Source organism: Amia ocellicauda, chromosome 13, assembly GCF_036373705.1.
Source record: "Amia ocellicauda isolate fAmiCal2 chromosome 13, fAmiCal2.hap1, whole genome shotgun sequence".
Taxonomy (NCBI): Eukaryota; Metazoa; Chordata; class Actinopteri; order Amiiformes; family Amiidae; genus Amia; species Amia ocellicauda.
In genome coordinates this window covers 22,552,097-22,567,992 of record NC_089862.1, presented here as the reverse complement: position 1 = coordinate 22,567,992, position 15,896 = coordinate 22,552,097, and the positions used below count along the sequence as shown (strand labels likewise).

The following is a 15,896-nucleotide window of genomic DNA, read 5'->3' as shown; positions in this document are numbered from 1 at the left end:
GGAACCTCTGTGAGGATGTCAAGGAATTCTTTGAATAGCCCAAAACTATTTAACCAATATAATCTTCACTGAAGTTTGGCAAACAGGATTTTTTTTTTAATCATAAATAAAAACACTACAAATGGATTTCTTGTTATTTTTATCCCAGTTTTTTTATTGATATGCACCAGTACTGGAAGGGAATTAAATCAACAGCAACAGGAGTAACACAGACCTGAACAAAGCATTCTTGCAACCTTTGCTGAAAGCTGGAGCCAATAACAAACAGTCAGTCAGTGAGGTGCTATTGACCATAGTGCCTTTAGTAGTGGGGGAGGTCATTCCTGACAGGCATAGAGCCCCCATGTTCTAAAATACGCAAGTACAGCACGGTGGCAAACCACTCACAAACCTGTGCTATTCCCTGCAGTCTGTTGCAAATGTGATGTGAGGGATGAAGTCCAGTGCACAAGATACACAGAAATGCAGCTAATAGGCAAGTTGTTGCAAATGAACAACTACAGATGCTTTCATTAACAGGGTTACTACCATTTTGTAACACTGAATAATGGTAAATGTTTACATTTGACCTTGTGCAATGACAATTTGAAGGGAAAATGCTCCAAGCAATCCATTTTACTTACAGACTGTATTTTATACATATTTATACATCAAGTTCAGATGGGCTGAACCTGCAATTTATGAACATGGGGGCCCCCCTTGAATAATAATAATACATTTACTCTACCTGGGTTGTGCCTAAACCCACTGCATTTGCATATGCGGATAAGAGGCTTACGACCTGTCTGGTTTCTAGAGTGAGCCGAGCCTCTTTCAGCCAGTCCTGAGCGACTCTCCTCGACTCCCCCTTCAGCTGGTTAAGAAACTTGGCTGCCAGCTCCAGGTCACCGTGCTCGATGCAGTAGGTGGCGTAGGAGAGCAGCGTGAAGGTGTCCAGGTCTTCGGAGGAGAGCTGGGTGGGGGGTTTGCGCTGCTGCTGCTCGAAGAGGAGCAGGGATTGCAGGTAGGAGAGGAAGTACTGGTACAGGCTGTTCCGGGTCTCATCGATCATGGCCACACGGCGCGCCAGCTTCCGGATGTCGTAGAACCGCGCGCGCAGGGAGGCCTCGCTGTACACACCGCGGGTCAGCGACTCGGAGGGCAGGGCACTGGTTAAGGTCTGGGTGAACTCGTTGTCTGCGCAGCTGGCCTGGATGGCTTGCACCGCACCCTGCAGGGGCTCCGTGGTGCTGCCCCCCGCCGCGGTCTTCAGACTGTAGCTCAGCGCCTCCACAGACAGCCACAGCTCATGGGCCTTCCTCGCCTCCTCCTCTGCCACCGCGTGGCCTGCAACAATAGAGGACACACATGTTTGGGAGAAGCCACCACAACTACTTGAACCAAGGAGGGCATTGAAATCTTTTCCACATAATGTAGCACACCAAGAGCCCATTCTGACTTGTGACATTAAGATCCTGTAATCATGAATGTGTCCCCATCAACTATGCCACACTCACTCTCTATGGCGTGCTCCATGCCCTTCAGCCTGGCGTACGCTGCATTCATGTCCAGGGTGAAGTTGTCCAGCTGCTCCTGAGTCATGCGGCGGAAGTGTGTCTCGTGCTCAGACAGCTTACGAGCCAAGCTCTGTGCAGAAGAAGAGCATTCATGGTCATACTCTCTAGAATAACACTTATCACATCTATAAGAGACAAGTATGATAATGACTTAAATGCTTTCAAACATCCTTGAAAAGTCATGCAGAACATTAAAACACAGGGAGCCTTGTGTGGTTCAGAGGACATCTATGCCACAGTGAATTCTGCTGTCCTGACCTCTGAGTGTACACAGGAGTAACTATGCTCCAGAAGTAAACCTAGTGATCTGTACACGAACTGTGTCGTTTTCCTACAAGGGCACCTTACACAGCACAATCTCTAAGCGCTGCAGGTAGCTTGTTGGGGTGATAAAACACTTTAGTAAACTATGCCATGACATCATTTTAAACTATAACATTAATGTCTAGGTTGATCAGAGCAGTCTTCAGGTTTGATTTAAATTTACACTGTTCTTTGCCAGTAGTACACGACCAAAGTGCAACAGCTACAGCCAAGACATCTGCGAGGTCAAAGCTCTCCCAGCCGTGGTTGGGATAAAGGGAAGTTGCAGCACCGCACTTGCCTCCTGTGCTTCAGCCCTCAGCTCCTGCTCCTGCACTTTGAGCACGTCCCGCAGGTGGTCAGTGTGAGCTGCCGCCTGTCTGCGCAGCTGGGTCCTCATCTCAGCTTCCATCACGTCCCGCACCTCCTGCACCTGGGGCAGCAGACACACACACAGTCAGATCATGCACTACTTCAGGGTGAGCCAAGTTTGGCCTGAGAACATTTACTAATTTATTTATAAAGCCGCTGCCCCCTCTACCCTCCAAAACAAATCTGCCGGAAACACAAACTATGCTTACAGGCTAACAGTACACAGGAATATATCAAGTTAAAATGCAAATACTAATCTCATCCAATTGCCTCTACATCTAGTGACTAATGTTACTCACAGAAAGAAGGAGCTTTAACCGTTGAGGTAAGACTATAGACTTGGATGGAAAAAAAGGAATTAAAACACTATCAAATATAGGCCATAATGTCCCAAATGAATAAATAAACAATTGTTCAAGATCTTTGACTTGGTCTCGCAGGGTTTCTTAAGTATCTTCTGAATAAATACAGTGTACCATGTATGTCTAGATCTCTGAAATTATACAGTATTACATGTTTTTTTTTTAAATAAAAATCTTTACATTGGAATGAAAATTCAGCTCTTTAAGCTTGAGCCAATCGCCTCCATAGCTTTAAACCAAAATGATTTTGAGGAAGAGAAATTAAAGAATATAAATCAAACTGGGCCAACCATGACAAAAGAAGATTCATTTTAGGTGGTGGTGAGGGGGGATTAAGATCTTTCACTACAAACAAACGACCCCAATCCTGCAATGACAGAGTACTCTGCCACACCTTCTTCTCCTGGTCCAGTTTGATCTCCGAGCGGTAGTGCTCCAAAGCCTTGCCCACAGCCGTCTCCACAGCCTTCTTGTCCTCCAGTTTCTGGTGCTCCAGGGCCGCCTCGATGTGCAGCTGCTCCCGCACACGCTGCTCCGCCAGCTCCCTGTTGAGCTGGTCGATGCGGCGATGGGCGTGGGCGATCAAGGAGTTCAGGTCATCAGGGCTGAGCTGGCCAGCTGAAGGGCACAAACACAGATAAGAGCTGCTGCACCAGGAACATGTGCCATCTCAGGCACAGGAAAGCCATGTGGCAAAGCTACTAGGACTGGGCAGTGTGAAAACATCAGACTGTGTGGAAAGGTGGTAAAACATTAGATGCATTGACACCGAATGATGTTTAAACCAAAAATAAACACCTAGGTTACACACACTCTGATTAAAGGAAGTCGATCATCATTTCTGATGATTAAAAGGGAACTGTGGTCTCGGTGGCAGTTATTAGAATAAATAAGTATGTTAATAATATGATTTTAAAAGAGACCTTGGTCCAAGCAGGAAGAACAAGAAGTCAATGTTCACACGTAATGAACATGACATTTAGGGACTTAGAATCAGGACTAATCACAGAAGACAAAATGGTACACACAAAAAAAAGCATGCATAATACATTAATACAAAAATGAATGCTCTTTGAGAGAAGCTTAATTAAGGAAAACACTTCAGGTCCCAGGTATCCACAGGCCTGTAAGATGAAGCAAACAACTTTTCAAAGGAGAACTACAAAACCAACCGTCTCTTCATGCAAAGGTTTGAAAGCAAACCAAGCTAACGTCACAGAGTTTTAAAATCTACCCTGACAAGACACCGGGAAACTTGAAACAAATGTCTTTCAACATGAGACAAAATATTAGCTAATGACTAGCATCCACAGCACATAGCTTTACTTTTACATAATTTGTTCCCTTTAAGAAATCACAAATAAACAGTTTCAGAAGAATTCCTTCCAGAAGAATGTATAGGGATTATTCTATTTCAAGCAGGTTTTCACAGAAGTTCAGTGCAATTATAGCACATGCCACATGATGGCCAGTAAGGAGGAATGTCAAGCGATGCTGCATTTAAAGCATCAGTTATAGAAAAATCTTACGGTGTGAAACTCCACACAATTAGTATATTTGTGGAATAAACTGTACCTATTTGACACCTATGTAACAATGAAAGGGGCCAATGGAGAAATGTAACCACCTTCAAAGTTCTGAATCACACAGGAAAGGGATTTCATGTTTGAAATAGTATATAGAATTTGCTTTAGCTTTGCCAAATACAGTCATACATTAGACTTTTTTTTAGCATCGTCTGTGTACTCATACTCTGTATTGCCCTCTTGTGGCAACTTTAAAAAAATGAATTACAAAAAGTTAGAATGTTTGGGAAAAGGTACGTCAAAGCAAAAGAAGCACAGTATCCACCAAGGACACAGAGGTTATGTTTTTCTCACAAAGGGCTTATTTCTTTCAATTTACTTTCTTACCACAGGAATTTATGGTTATAAAACAAGACAGTGCTGTGTCAAGAGATGTTATTAAAGCTTCATCCCACTTGCACATGGTTCAGAAGCATTTTAGGTTTAGAACACTTACTAATAACTTAAATGTATCCAATACATTTTTAAGTAAGTATTTTAGACCATTGTTACCTTCTGTTTGTACTAACTGAAGTAATACTAAGCATTTCAATTAAAAAAAACTATGAAAATATTGTATTACATTTCATTAGTTTTATGAAACAGAAAATTATCTCCACAATAATACCCATATTTCACAATGCTGATTCTCTAGGAATACTTAAAGGTCAACCAGCTAACCCAGAGACTCAGTGTCAGGTTATGTTGAATGCAGACTAAAAAAAAACATGCATTTTAGCCATTCAGTACTGCATCTCGGAACACCATTTTCAACAACTATACTGAAAATTGACAATCACGTGTAATATTTTTCATTTTCTGTAGTGCAGCAGTAAGACCTTTAACCAGTGTATCAGGAAATCAGTTATACATTTCTACACAGCAATTAATTAATCAGTATGTACATTAATGCAAATCATTTGAGTGGATGTTAACATTCTTAACACGCACTTTGTGAAAACTCGGCTCTGGTGGTCCAGGCAGAGAATTTATGTAGTAAGCTTTCAAGACAGCGGAGTCAGAGCTTGGAAACACTGATTCATAAAGGAATTAAAATTAACAGATATCTGCCATCTTTTCATTTCAGAACAGTCAACTCTTCTACATTGCACACTTGAATCTGAACAGATCCATTTCTAGTCTTTATTCCCCAAGATTGTCTATTAATACATTTCAAGTGAAAGTTTCAATTAAGGCATCATTTCAAAATCAGAAACACAGCTGTGCCTATTAACCACGCACAGCGCTCCGGGTGGTTGATTATGCAGAGCATCTCGTCTACTGAATTCAGCAAAAAGCTTGTGAATTACAAAGAAGGACAAGGGACACATGAAAACCACAAAAGACACTCACCTAAATCAGACACGTCTGCAACAGAAAAGGGAAGGTACAGAAAAGTTAATGCACATCCACCACAGCAAGCCTACAATTAGTCACAAAAGTAAAGCCATGCAGTAATATCAGACAAATAAGTAAATGAAGCCATATGCCTGGAACCTGAAGCATCAGTTTATTTTAATAATCAAAAGCACTGGAGAAAAATAAATGAATCATAAAATGAATCAAACTGAGCTCTCATCCACAACACACTTTTAGCCTGTGTCCTATTAGCAAAAATACATAAAACAATGTTTGCTCACATTTGTGCGCTTTTAAACTGTACTAACTGCACATTGCCTACCCCCAAAGTATATATCCCATATTAGGGTTTATATTGTGCTAACCTGAGTGGCTGTCAACTTAGTGTCTTATGTTTAAAGGTAATTATCATTTTAGTGGTCTTGACGTTAAAAGGTATTCCATGACCCCCTGTCAAATCATACAAAGAGGACAGAGGTGTTATGGTGGCAGTCATCAATACTGATTATTTACTGCAAGCCTTTACACAGAATGCATGCCTTAAATTGCGTAAATACACAGCTACACCAAAATAAAAACAAGACCCCTGTCTTACTTTTATTGCGTGGACAAAACAATTGGAAAAGACATTCATATCACAACCCAGGGAGCAGGAATAGCAACACATGCTGTAAATGCCAAGAGTAGCTAAACACTTGGCAAGACCATCTGCTGCAACTACAATATCAGTGGCAGAGGGGCCCCACTTCAGTCACTTAATATTTCACAGGAAAGTGAAATGAAGAGCATTATATACTTTCCTGTGGTAGGTAACCATCACCTGAAGCCAGTTTTACAGTATATAGCTTCAACTGGACAGCTACCAAATCAGCAAGCTATTAAATGTACTGTATTACTAATGTAGTCATATTCTAGTCTACATTTATAGCAGAAGGATCATGCAAAGTTCCTAACATTTCATATTTACAAAAGAAACCAAAGACGAAATATTCAGCTTTTTTGTAAGAATAATGACATTGTTTATAACCTTTACATTATATATATAAAAAAATTAATAATCAGTCTTTAATTTAACCATCTTTGCTGTCCCAGCTCGAGTCGTTTTCCTACAGTAGACAGTAGGCGTGTGTACTTACTGAGCCCCTTCCAGCCTGCTTGGATTTCAGGAGTGATGCTGTCCAGCTCCTTCCGGAACTGCTCCCTGGCCTCGGACACCAGCTCATTGTACTGAGCCACAATCTTCGCCTCGGTCTGTGCGGCCTGGACCTGAAATGCACGATCCAAATTCATTCTCCAGCAAGAGAAGCACGTTCACACAGTAGGGGCAGAAAAGAGAGCAGAGTTCTCATGCATTTACCTTTTTGACGACATTATCGAGATCTACCAGCATGCTGTGCAAGTTCTCCTCTGCGGCCATGATCTGCGGCTTGGCTCCAGCGATCTTGCTCTGCTTGGCGTTGACGATCACGCCTCGCAGCTTCTCCAGCTCATTTCTACAGGGTTACAAGAAGAAACCTTACGAACACAGGCTCGACTGGGCAGTTCCATCGTATTGTATGGTCTGCCTGTCAGATGTCCTAGGCTTGCGAGATAAATGGATACATTCCTTTCAAGGAGCCAACATCACATCACATACAACTTGGTTTAACATTACAACAGCATGAAATTCTTTACAATTCAGAAGAACTTCTCAGCTTTTAAATATATATACAATTAAACCCTGTACAAGTTCAAACCTCACTAAGTATTCACCTTGAATTGATTAGGTAATACCACAACAGGCATCAGACAAATACAAGGTGACTGAAATAATTACTATACACAGACGATATGTACTTATCTAAAGTATGAAAGATTATTTCCATTATAATATGCCTCAAATTAAAATCAAAGAATCTGAAAATCCGTGTTCTTACTTGGCTTTCACCAGCGCTTCTGTGGCTTCATCCACAGTCTTGCTGCGATCCTTCAATGCATCCTCCAGGATACGCCACTGGGATGATTTCTTTTCTGTTGAAGCCTAAAATATTGAAAACAAACAACATGCTGTTCAAATTAGAGATGTGAATCAGACCATCTCTAAATCATAGGTGTGAACCATTACAATCTTCAAGGGCTGGGTTCCTGTAGGTTTTATTTGTGCCATTCAATTGGCATTCTGATTAAGACCTTGAATAAATAAGTGGACTGACTTATCCCAAAAATGGGAGATTAAAAAAACCATGTATTTTTGGCAATACTAGATATAATTTCAAAGACACAAAGTCACCTCAGATTACATGTGTTGTGCTAAAATGACATGCTCAGAATTAGTTCCATTTACCTCCGAGTCTTCCATGGCCTCCTTCAATCTGCGGGCATGGCTGTTGATGGCCTGAACAGCAGCATCCTGAGCATTGATGGCCTGAAGGGTCACTTTTGCTGTTCTGCTGAGGGCGTTATCCAGCATCTCAGCTAAAGCTGCAGGAACCAAGCAATCAAAAGACAGAATGTGTACCCATTTTCACTTTGTAGCCAAGAAATACTGGATACACAGAGATCCATGGCATCATTAGTACTTTCACATTACTCTACAGGCTTTAGGACCACTTCACACCCAGGTACTTTTTCGTTAATTTGCCGTTTTCTTGCATATCCAAGATTGTTGAAGATTGCGACAGTACACTCATCAGCTTGAGGATGATGAAAAGAAAAGTGTAATCTTAAAATACCCCACTGAACTGATGACCTGTATATAATATGGACACTACTGTTACCCGTCACTGATTCAAAAGTATTACTGCAGCACTTACAGGCAATCTTCTCCTGTTCCTCTTTGTCCTGCAGGGCCAGACGTACAGAGACTTCCTCTGCTGGACGCTCCTTCACTGCGGGCAGGGCCTCGTGTGCACACTCCTTACACTGCTCTCCTGCAGGGAGACACACACACTGGGTCACAGACCTGACAGAGCACTGCACAGACACTTGATCCCTACAACTGGGGCATGGAGTTAGAAGTGTTTAGTGATTCACACAGCTGGACATTTCCCCTATCACCTTGTGTATAAGTGGTTAGTCATCTTTATATAAGTAAGAAAAACACATTAAGAAACCTTTTACAAACTAATACATAATACAACCACATACAAAATGAGTTTTAACAGCATGATCAAGCTTATATGAACAAGATGAAGAGAGAAAATGCTATTTGATGCGGTTAGAAGAGATGAGGAGAGCAGTATGCAGGCACTTCGGGTTACCCCGTTGCGAGAGAAATGGATCCATGAGAGTGACAAGGACTCCATGCATGCACAGAACCAGTGTCTCCCTGACCTGACTGCACTTCGGGATTGTGTTCTCCTTGCTGCTCGGCCTCGTGGGTGCCGGGAGCGGGCACAGACTGCACTTCGCCGATCGCTGAAAGTATGTGTGCTGCCTCCACAGAGGCCTCTGTAACAGAGCATCACACATCAGAACACCTTTTGTCTGCCATTTGGGCCTCTGTAGTCTGCAAATTTACAATTATCGTGTATACATTAAAGAAGTAGGATTTAATCAATAACTTAAGAGAAAGCAAACTTAGGACCAATCACTTCTGTAAAACAATACACTTACAACATTTCAATAAAGTGGGCTGGTATGAAGGATCGCAAGGAACAACTCCCAGAAGATGACACAAACAGGCTCCTTAGTTAATTTGAATCTTTTCCTCACAAGTAATATCAATAAATGGATTTGCAAGGTATCCATCAACAGACTTGATAAATGATTCAAAAAGGCCACAAAACCCTAAAACACAGTCATGCTTTCAATTAAAAAGTGTACTACATCTAATAAATACATTTATCAAAAGTATGTTAAAACAAACTTAATCTGTTATAAATCCTGATTATTATAATGTCTCTTAACTGACAGAATAATGCTGCTTTCATATTGCACAGTAGGAAAAAAAATCAAAAAGCAAATTACAATTCCAGTTGTAAAAGCTTAAAAATAAAAAATGCAAAGAAAACACAGAATAAATACACAACCCATTCTGCAATAGAGGCTTAATTTAACAAGCACCTCTTTATCCTTTAGAGAAGAGGCAGATCACAGTATGTTTTACAAGATATGATGGAATAGTAGTGCGTTCAAAACTGCAATGAATGCGTTCATTTCCCTCAAACCATATTCAATAAGCATGTAATGGCATCATCTACTGCACCAGTACTGCAACATGAAGACATATTATAATAATCCAATCCTGTCAGACAGATGGTGAAAAAGAAATGCTGTCAATCACAGAGTCTAATAATAACCCACACCTAATTACATTAGCATAATACGGTCAATGGTCGCTCACACTGTGAACTCCAACACACTTCGCCTTATTGCTTTAGAAGATATCTAACTCATGTTCTCAAAAAAATGATTATAAAATGCTAAATTAAAATAAAATCGAAATAATGATGTACTCATCTAAATGTTTTATACTGTCCAAAATGAGTAAATCAATGACAGTCATTCAATTGAACTGCAATGTTCTTTAGAATCACCCACATTGCATTAATTTAAGCCAGCCCAGAGCCTGTGATTACAGACACACTGTTCAGCACTCGCCTCCACTTTCAATTCCATCAAAAACAACAGCAGGATCAGGATCTGCTCCAGTTTGTAAAGTAGTAGCAGATCCTGAGTGTGCAGCCTACTGCTCCAGACACTGCTGCACAACCGACTAGCACCGTCTCCAGGACACCCATCATCCTGCAGGCAGCATTCAGTGCTAACACCAGTCCTGACAGGATATCTCCAACATCATAAAACAGTGTTCAAGCCAAGGTCCTGACAGAACCTGCCTGTAGCCCAGCGCTCACCTTCCAGGCTCTGTTCCTTCACAGAGGCTTCTGCTGGCTGTTCCTCTGGCTTCTGCTTCTCCTTGCCCTTTGGTTTGGGCTGCTTTGATTCCTGTAAAACCTCCTGTACGGATGAGATCTGGAGGGGGCCTGATTTTATCTGAAAGGGGCAAAACGTACAGTACATATTTTTTAATTAATTTACAAACAACCTGTTTCTCTATTTACAGACATGAAGGTATATATAACACCTTCTCCACTTACTGGTTTCTTTGGCAATGGCGCCGCGTGCGTGGCCGGACCGAGGGTCACTTCAAACACCATGTCAGAATAGGGGACGGACTTTTCTACATTCTGACGGAATTTGGGATCCCATTTTGCATACAGGATTGTGCCACCGAGTCCTCCACCAACAAGGAGAAGACCAGCTCCAACAATTTTGCCAGCAGAAGCCCTGTGTATAGAGACCAATATACAACATGTTGTCAGGTGATACATTCAAACTGTAATATGCTCCCATTAAAGGTAAAAAAGGATATTGGTATTACATATCAAATGCAAAGGCACAATTTTCTTCTCCTAGTTAAAACATTAGTCATGAATATTTTAACATACATGACAAGAAAAAAAATGCAACATGAATTCTAATCCTCTCTCTTCACAGCAGTTTGGACCATCATACATAAGAGACAATACTGGAGTCATGAATATCTAAATGCATCTTAATGTTCTTTACAGAGATGTGGGTATCATTTGTATAGTTTGATTATTTTCTTACTCGTTTCATATCTCAAACTAGCTACAAAGCTTATGCACTATACCAGTAAAATCAGATTCTGAAGATAGATTCAAATTTCTACTCCCCAAGAGGACACAGGGAGAGCACAGTATCATTGGCCTGTTACAACCTGTCCTGTAATAGCGTTATGGTGAGGCATGAGGGTTCTCACTATTTCATTAACACTCAATTGATTTGGAGGAGTAATTTCAGAAGCTAAATGTTGTGTAATGGTTTGGTTAACAGAAGACAACTTGTACTGCAAGAGAGACAGATAAACCTTGAAAAAGTTGTTATATAAAGAATTACTCTCCTCTCTCTGCAGGTGAAAGAACCAACATATAGTATTGTTACGTTTCATTATAAAAGTTAACCAGGTCCTAATCTAAACTTAACATTGCTGTGAAGTCACCCCAATCTCTCTGCTTCCACCACATAAATCATATCAGAAATAACAGTGCCTCAGCCCAACCCCTCTTAAAAGTGAATGATGGGGGGAAAAATGAATACTTTACAGAGTGCGTAAGACAAGGTGCAACAGATTTACACTTAGAAACACAGTGTCGGTAGTACTTACCCAGAGCCTCCTGACGTTGCATATCGGCGACAAGGCTGTGGAGGACGGAGTGACACTTTACCACACAGGCACTTCTGTGGAAGAGAGAAACCATGTTAAACAGGAGGCAGACAGGGTACTAATGAGCTCAGTTTACACACAGGACAGACATGATGCATTAAGTGTCCAATAAAGGAGAACCAAACTCTTGTGAAAACATCACATCTGCAAGGAGAAATTTATATTTTTTGCTTATTAGAAGCATGAGATACCAGCATCTATTAAATCAAATTAATTAACTGAATTTTGAAACTCACTTACATTACAATAATTATATTCATTTTATTTGTACTATTCCCCATTGTTAAACTAAGTTGCTTAGCCTTCAACGAGAAAAGCAATGTTTATTTATTACAGGAAAGAGTAAAAACCACAAAGATGGGTGTGGTCATGATTATTCATCATGCATTTGTGTTATAAAAATGTTGTTCACACAGGCTCATAAATACAAAGTATTCTAAAATCAGGGCCGAACCAAGTTTCAAAGGAAACTGCACCAACCTTCACACTTATTACATAGACACTTAAAATTGCCATTAAACATTGTAATGAGTTATTGACATCAGTACAATGCTACAATGAATGGTGAAACGGTCTCATTTAATTTCTATCGTTCCAATAGATATATTTTTAATATATTTAAATCGAATGCCTGGTCAAAATGTTTTAAGGGATATGAACATATATTTACATTATTACAGCACAGTCATTATTGAATGATAAGAAGACATTACTCGTAGGCTAAATTATATTCACACACTGAGTTCGCTGTAGCCCTTAATATATATTTGATGTTCAGATCAACATTGTATGATATGCATTAGTAAATGAATGGCAATGGTTAAAATCATAGGTGATGTTTATAACCTTAACAATAATACCACTTGCAATATGTTACGAACCGAGAACATCTGATGGAAAGTTAGAGCAATGGCAATGCAACAAGGTAAATACTGGTCGTGTGTCTAAAGAAACTTTCCAGCAAGGTCACGTCCTCTCCATGATTAAACACGAAGTTACTCTGCTATCGGGTCTGGTGGGAGGTTCTTCGAGGTAAATGGAGCTATAATAAAAATATGAGCAGTTTCCAATTTCACAGCAGATTCTGACACTTTATCAGTACAAAATGCAAATGCGTTAGAGTTTGTCATTGCTGAAGCTTCACACACACACACATTCAATTACTGGTTTACTTTCACAACTACATCCACACCGGGCACAGAAAGCCCGCCTTCTCTATTTTTGAAGAATCCTATTGGTTAAACGACAAGTCAATCCTGCGACGCTTTGCAGTTATTGGCCACCGTAGATGTCAATCAATGCTAAAGTGAAACGCCACTTCCAGACAGTACGCTTAGTATTGTCGTACAACGCACTCCACAGAAAGGAAACCCTCAATTTATTTCTGAATAACGCTAAAAGATTGTGTATTAAAATAGTTATTATACAGCTCTTGCCTGTGTATTATTCCTTGAAGAAAGTATAAATGAAGACCCATTTCAAACATACGTAGAAGCACTAGCAGGCCTCCTTGAGCCGGGTCAGTGAATGACAGACTCTCGGGCATGAGTGGGATTTTACTGCCCTTACCTGGGCTGCAGCCCCGGCAGCTCTTCCACAGACACGCAGCATTGTTGTTTATGAACCCTTGGAGTCGTTGTTAGCTGTGATAAGCAAATGTATTTCTTCAGTAAAACATGGCAGAGGCGTACAACCTCGAAGGTGGTTCTCGCAAGACAAACTGCGCCGCCTCACCGTCCTCTCTCGCCGTATGACAGCAAGGGCAGCGGGCGCATGCGCACTGTGATGCCAAAGAGATTCCAATGAAAATGGCTCAGAAGGCGGGTCTAAAACGGAGGAGTGACATGCGGAGGAGCCAATCAACGAACAAGATCTGGGACGGTCGCTTCACACAACCACATGGAAAAGTTGAGCCGTTTAACCACAAAATCGGTGCCAAAGAGCTGCACATTCACAAAAACAACATTATACTCATGGAGGATATTTCATGCCATATTCCATTTATTAAATCTTGTATTTATCTTATATTAACACATATTAATAGTTTTTTATTTCAACATTCATCTATTTATTTACTTAATTCAACATTTATTTTATGTTTATGTCTGTATTGCCACTACTTTGTGGATCTTTACATTTCAACATGTACATTTCTGCTCCTCATTTCCATTCGCTTTGTTGTTGTGCTACATTCGTGCTTGTGCGTTTATTTTTCGAGATTTATTTTTCCATTTCAATGTCTGTTCGTTATTTATTTTTATATTTCACTGTACAAATCCCACTGTCAGTCTGCATAAAGTACCGTAGATCTCCAGGGCCAAGACTTGAGATACCATCTGTGCGGATATGAGGGGCTGCATTCCTAGTGCTGTTTAAGTCCTAGCATGGGCAGCATGAGGTTGATAGTCAAGATTATATAGCACATTAACTGTGAGTACTATGTAACTCACATGTTTGTGTGCTACAAGTCGGTTGATTGTGTTTGCACAGGGCTGTGGTTTAGTGCCTGGGGGCAGCATGAGATTCCTTAAATCAAAGTTGAGCCCTTGGTGACCGTTCTCGTTGAGATATTGTCTTCAATATCGTTATATGACCTTGGCTCCAAATCTTGGGTGTGGAGCTGTTTTCCGCATTTCTGATGGTGCTGTGTTTTAGGGCCTGAAGGGGGGAGTGTGAAGTTGATGTACAAGATCATGGACGGCAAACGTTGTTGTCCCTGGCAGCTCAGGTCACTGGCCTTAAAGCGGGCAGATTGTGGGCTCAAAACCTGGGTGACCTGCTGTCTTTTGAAAATGCTGCTGTTTGTGTGCTCCTAATGCTTTGTTTTAGTCTCAGCAGAGGCAGTGCAATGTTGAAATACCAGATCTTTGAACATATGGAAGGGGAGCTCTGTGACTCAGTGTGGAGTCCTAGGCTTAAAGATAGCAAGACTTGAGTTCAGATTGAAGTTGAATTTGAGGGGGGGGGAGTTGGGGAACTGTTAGAGCATTGGGGGAGGGGGGAAATGGTGAAAAAGTGGGGGGGCGGTGAGAGAGGGGGACTCGTCAGAGAACCAGACCGCATTTTACGTTACGATATATTAATGTTTCGACCCCCCCCCCAACCTTTTATTTTTGCCGCTTTCAGGAGGGTGCAAGTCTTAATTAGGGGGGTTATGCCCCCCAATCTCCCCCATAATTTCAACCCTGCTTATGCCTCAAAAGTATAGAAAATGGCTATTTTGCTTTTGAGACCAGGACAGTGATATTTTGAAATTTACCTATTTTCCAGAATATTCCAGATAGATTCAGTGCTGAGTAAACTTGGAGTAACTTCTAGAACTTTCTAGAACTTTCTAGTAATATAAATAGTAATATAAATACAGGGGTCTTCAGCCCACCAGATCAGTTCAGTTCCAGCTGCCTAAGTGGATACATATCTGCATTTTTCTGAGATGGCATCAAGAGGCGGCAAGCATCTGACAGACGCATTTTGCTATGTCTGCAGCCAATTTATCAAGACAAGAGCGAAAACGTACTCCGTGGAAGCATCTGCTAAGATGTGTGAGGCCTACAAGGCATATTTTTAAAATTGTAAATGTTTTTAATTTTAAAATGTTTTACAATTTTCAATGTTATTAAAAAAATATACCATATATGAAAAATGGTGCGAGAATCTCTTACACATTAATCATGGGTGAAATAAATGCATTTTTGTAGGATGGTACAGAGGGGGAAAGAGAGCCATGAAGTTTGCTATCCCCAGAATTTGGCAGGAACCCAATGACTGGCAAGAATGCACCTGCTATCACGTATCTGGACCCTCCTTCATCCATCTCCCCGGTGCCACACTGCCATGAGCTCCCTGTACCCACTCCTCCGGAGAGAGAGCATCCGTCTTTCAAAGAGAGCAGCAAGTCAGAGAGCGAGGAAGACATTGTAGATACAGAAGATAATTTCAGAGGTGGAGCTGAGGAAAGAAACCCATACTACACCAACCAAAAAGACCTCAACGACTTGATTAGAGATCTTGGTCTCACCAAGTCCAATGCCGAGCTTTTGACATCTAGGCTAAGCAGTGGAACTTGTTGGATGAAAGTGTGCAAGACGCAGATCAGAGGAAGTGTCAACAGCCTTTTACCAGCTTCTTCACCCGTCAAGATGGGTTCTGC

General features: G+C 41.1%; 1 protein-coding gene across 2 annotated transcripts; it reads right to left on the bottom strand.

Annotated features, from left to right (window-relative positions):
• Nucleotides 1-126: 126 nt before the first annotated feature.
• Nucleotides 127-13,516, bottom strand: immt (inner membrane protein, mitochondrial (mitofilin)). 2 transcript variants are annotated; one of them, XM_066720185.1, is made up of 15 exons: nucleotides 13,316-13,516; nucleotides 11,687-11,760; nucleotides 10,596-10,785; nucleotides 10,353-10,491; nucleotides 8,830-8,946; nucleotides 8,310-8,426; nucleotides 7,841-7,977; nucleotides 7,434-7,537; nucleotides 6,875-7,010; nucleotides 6,654-6,783; nucleotides 5,512-5,526; nucleotides 2,988-3,211; nucleotides 2,161-2,292; nucleotides 1,497-1,626; nucleotides 127-1,326 (listed from the first exon to the last, which is right to left on the bottom strand). In XM_066720185.1, the coding sequence occupies exons 1-15, from the start codon at nucleotides 13,355-13,357 to the stop codon at nucleotides 719-721; spliced, it is 2,295 nt and encodes a 764-aa protein (XP_066576282.1). In that variant the 5' UTR covers nucleotides 13,358-13,516; the 3' UTR covers nucleotides 127-718. The 2 variants fall into 2 exon arrangements, with proteins under 2 accessions (XP_066576282.1, XP_066576283.1); XM_066720186.1 differs by lacking the exon at nucleotides 5,512-5,526.
• Between the last annotated feature and the right edge of the window lie 2,380 nt (nucleotides 13,517-15,896).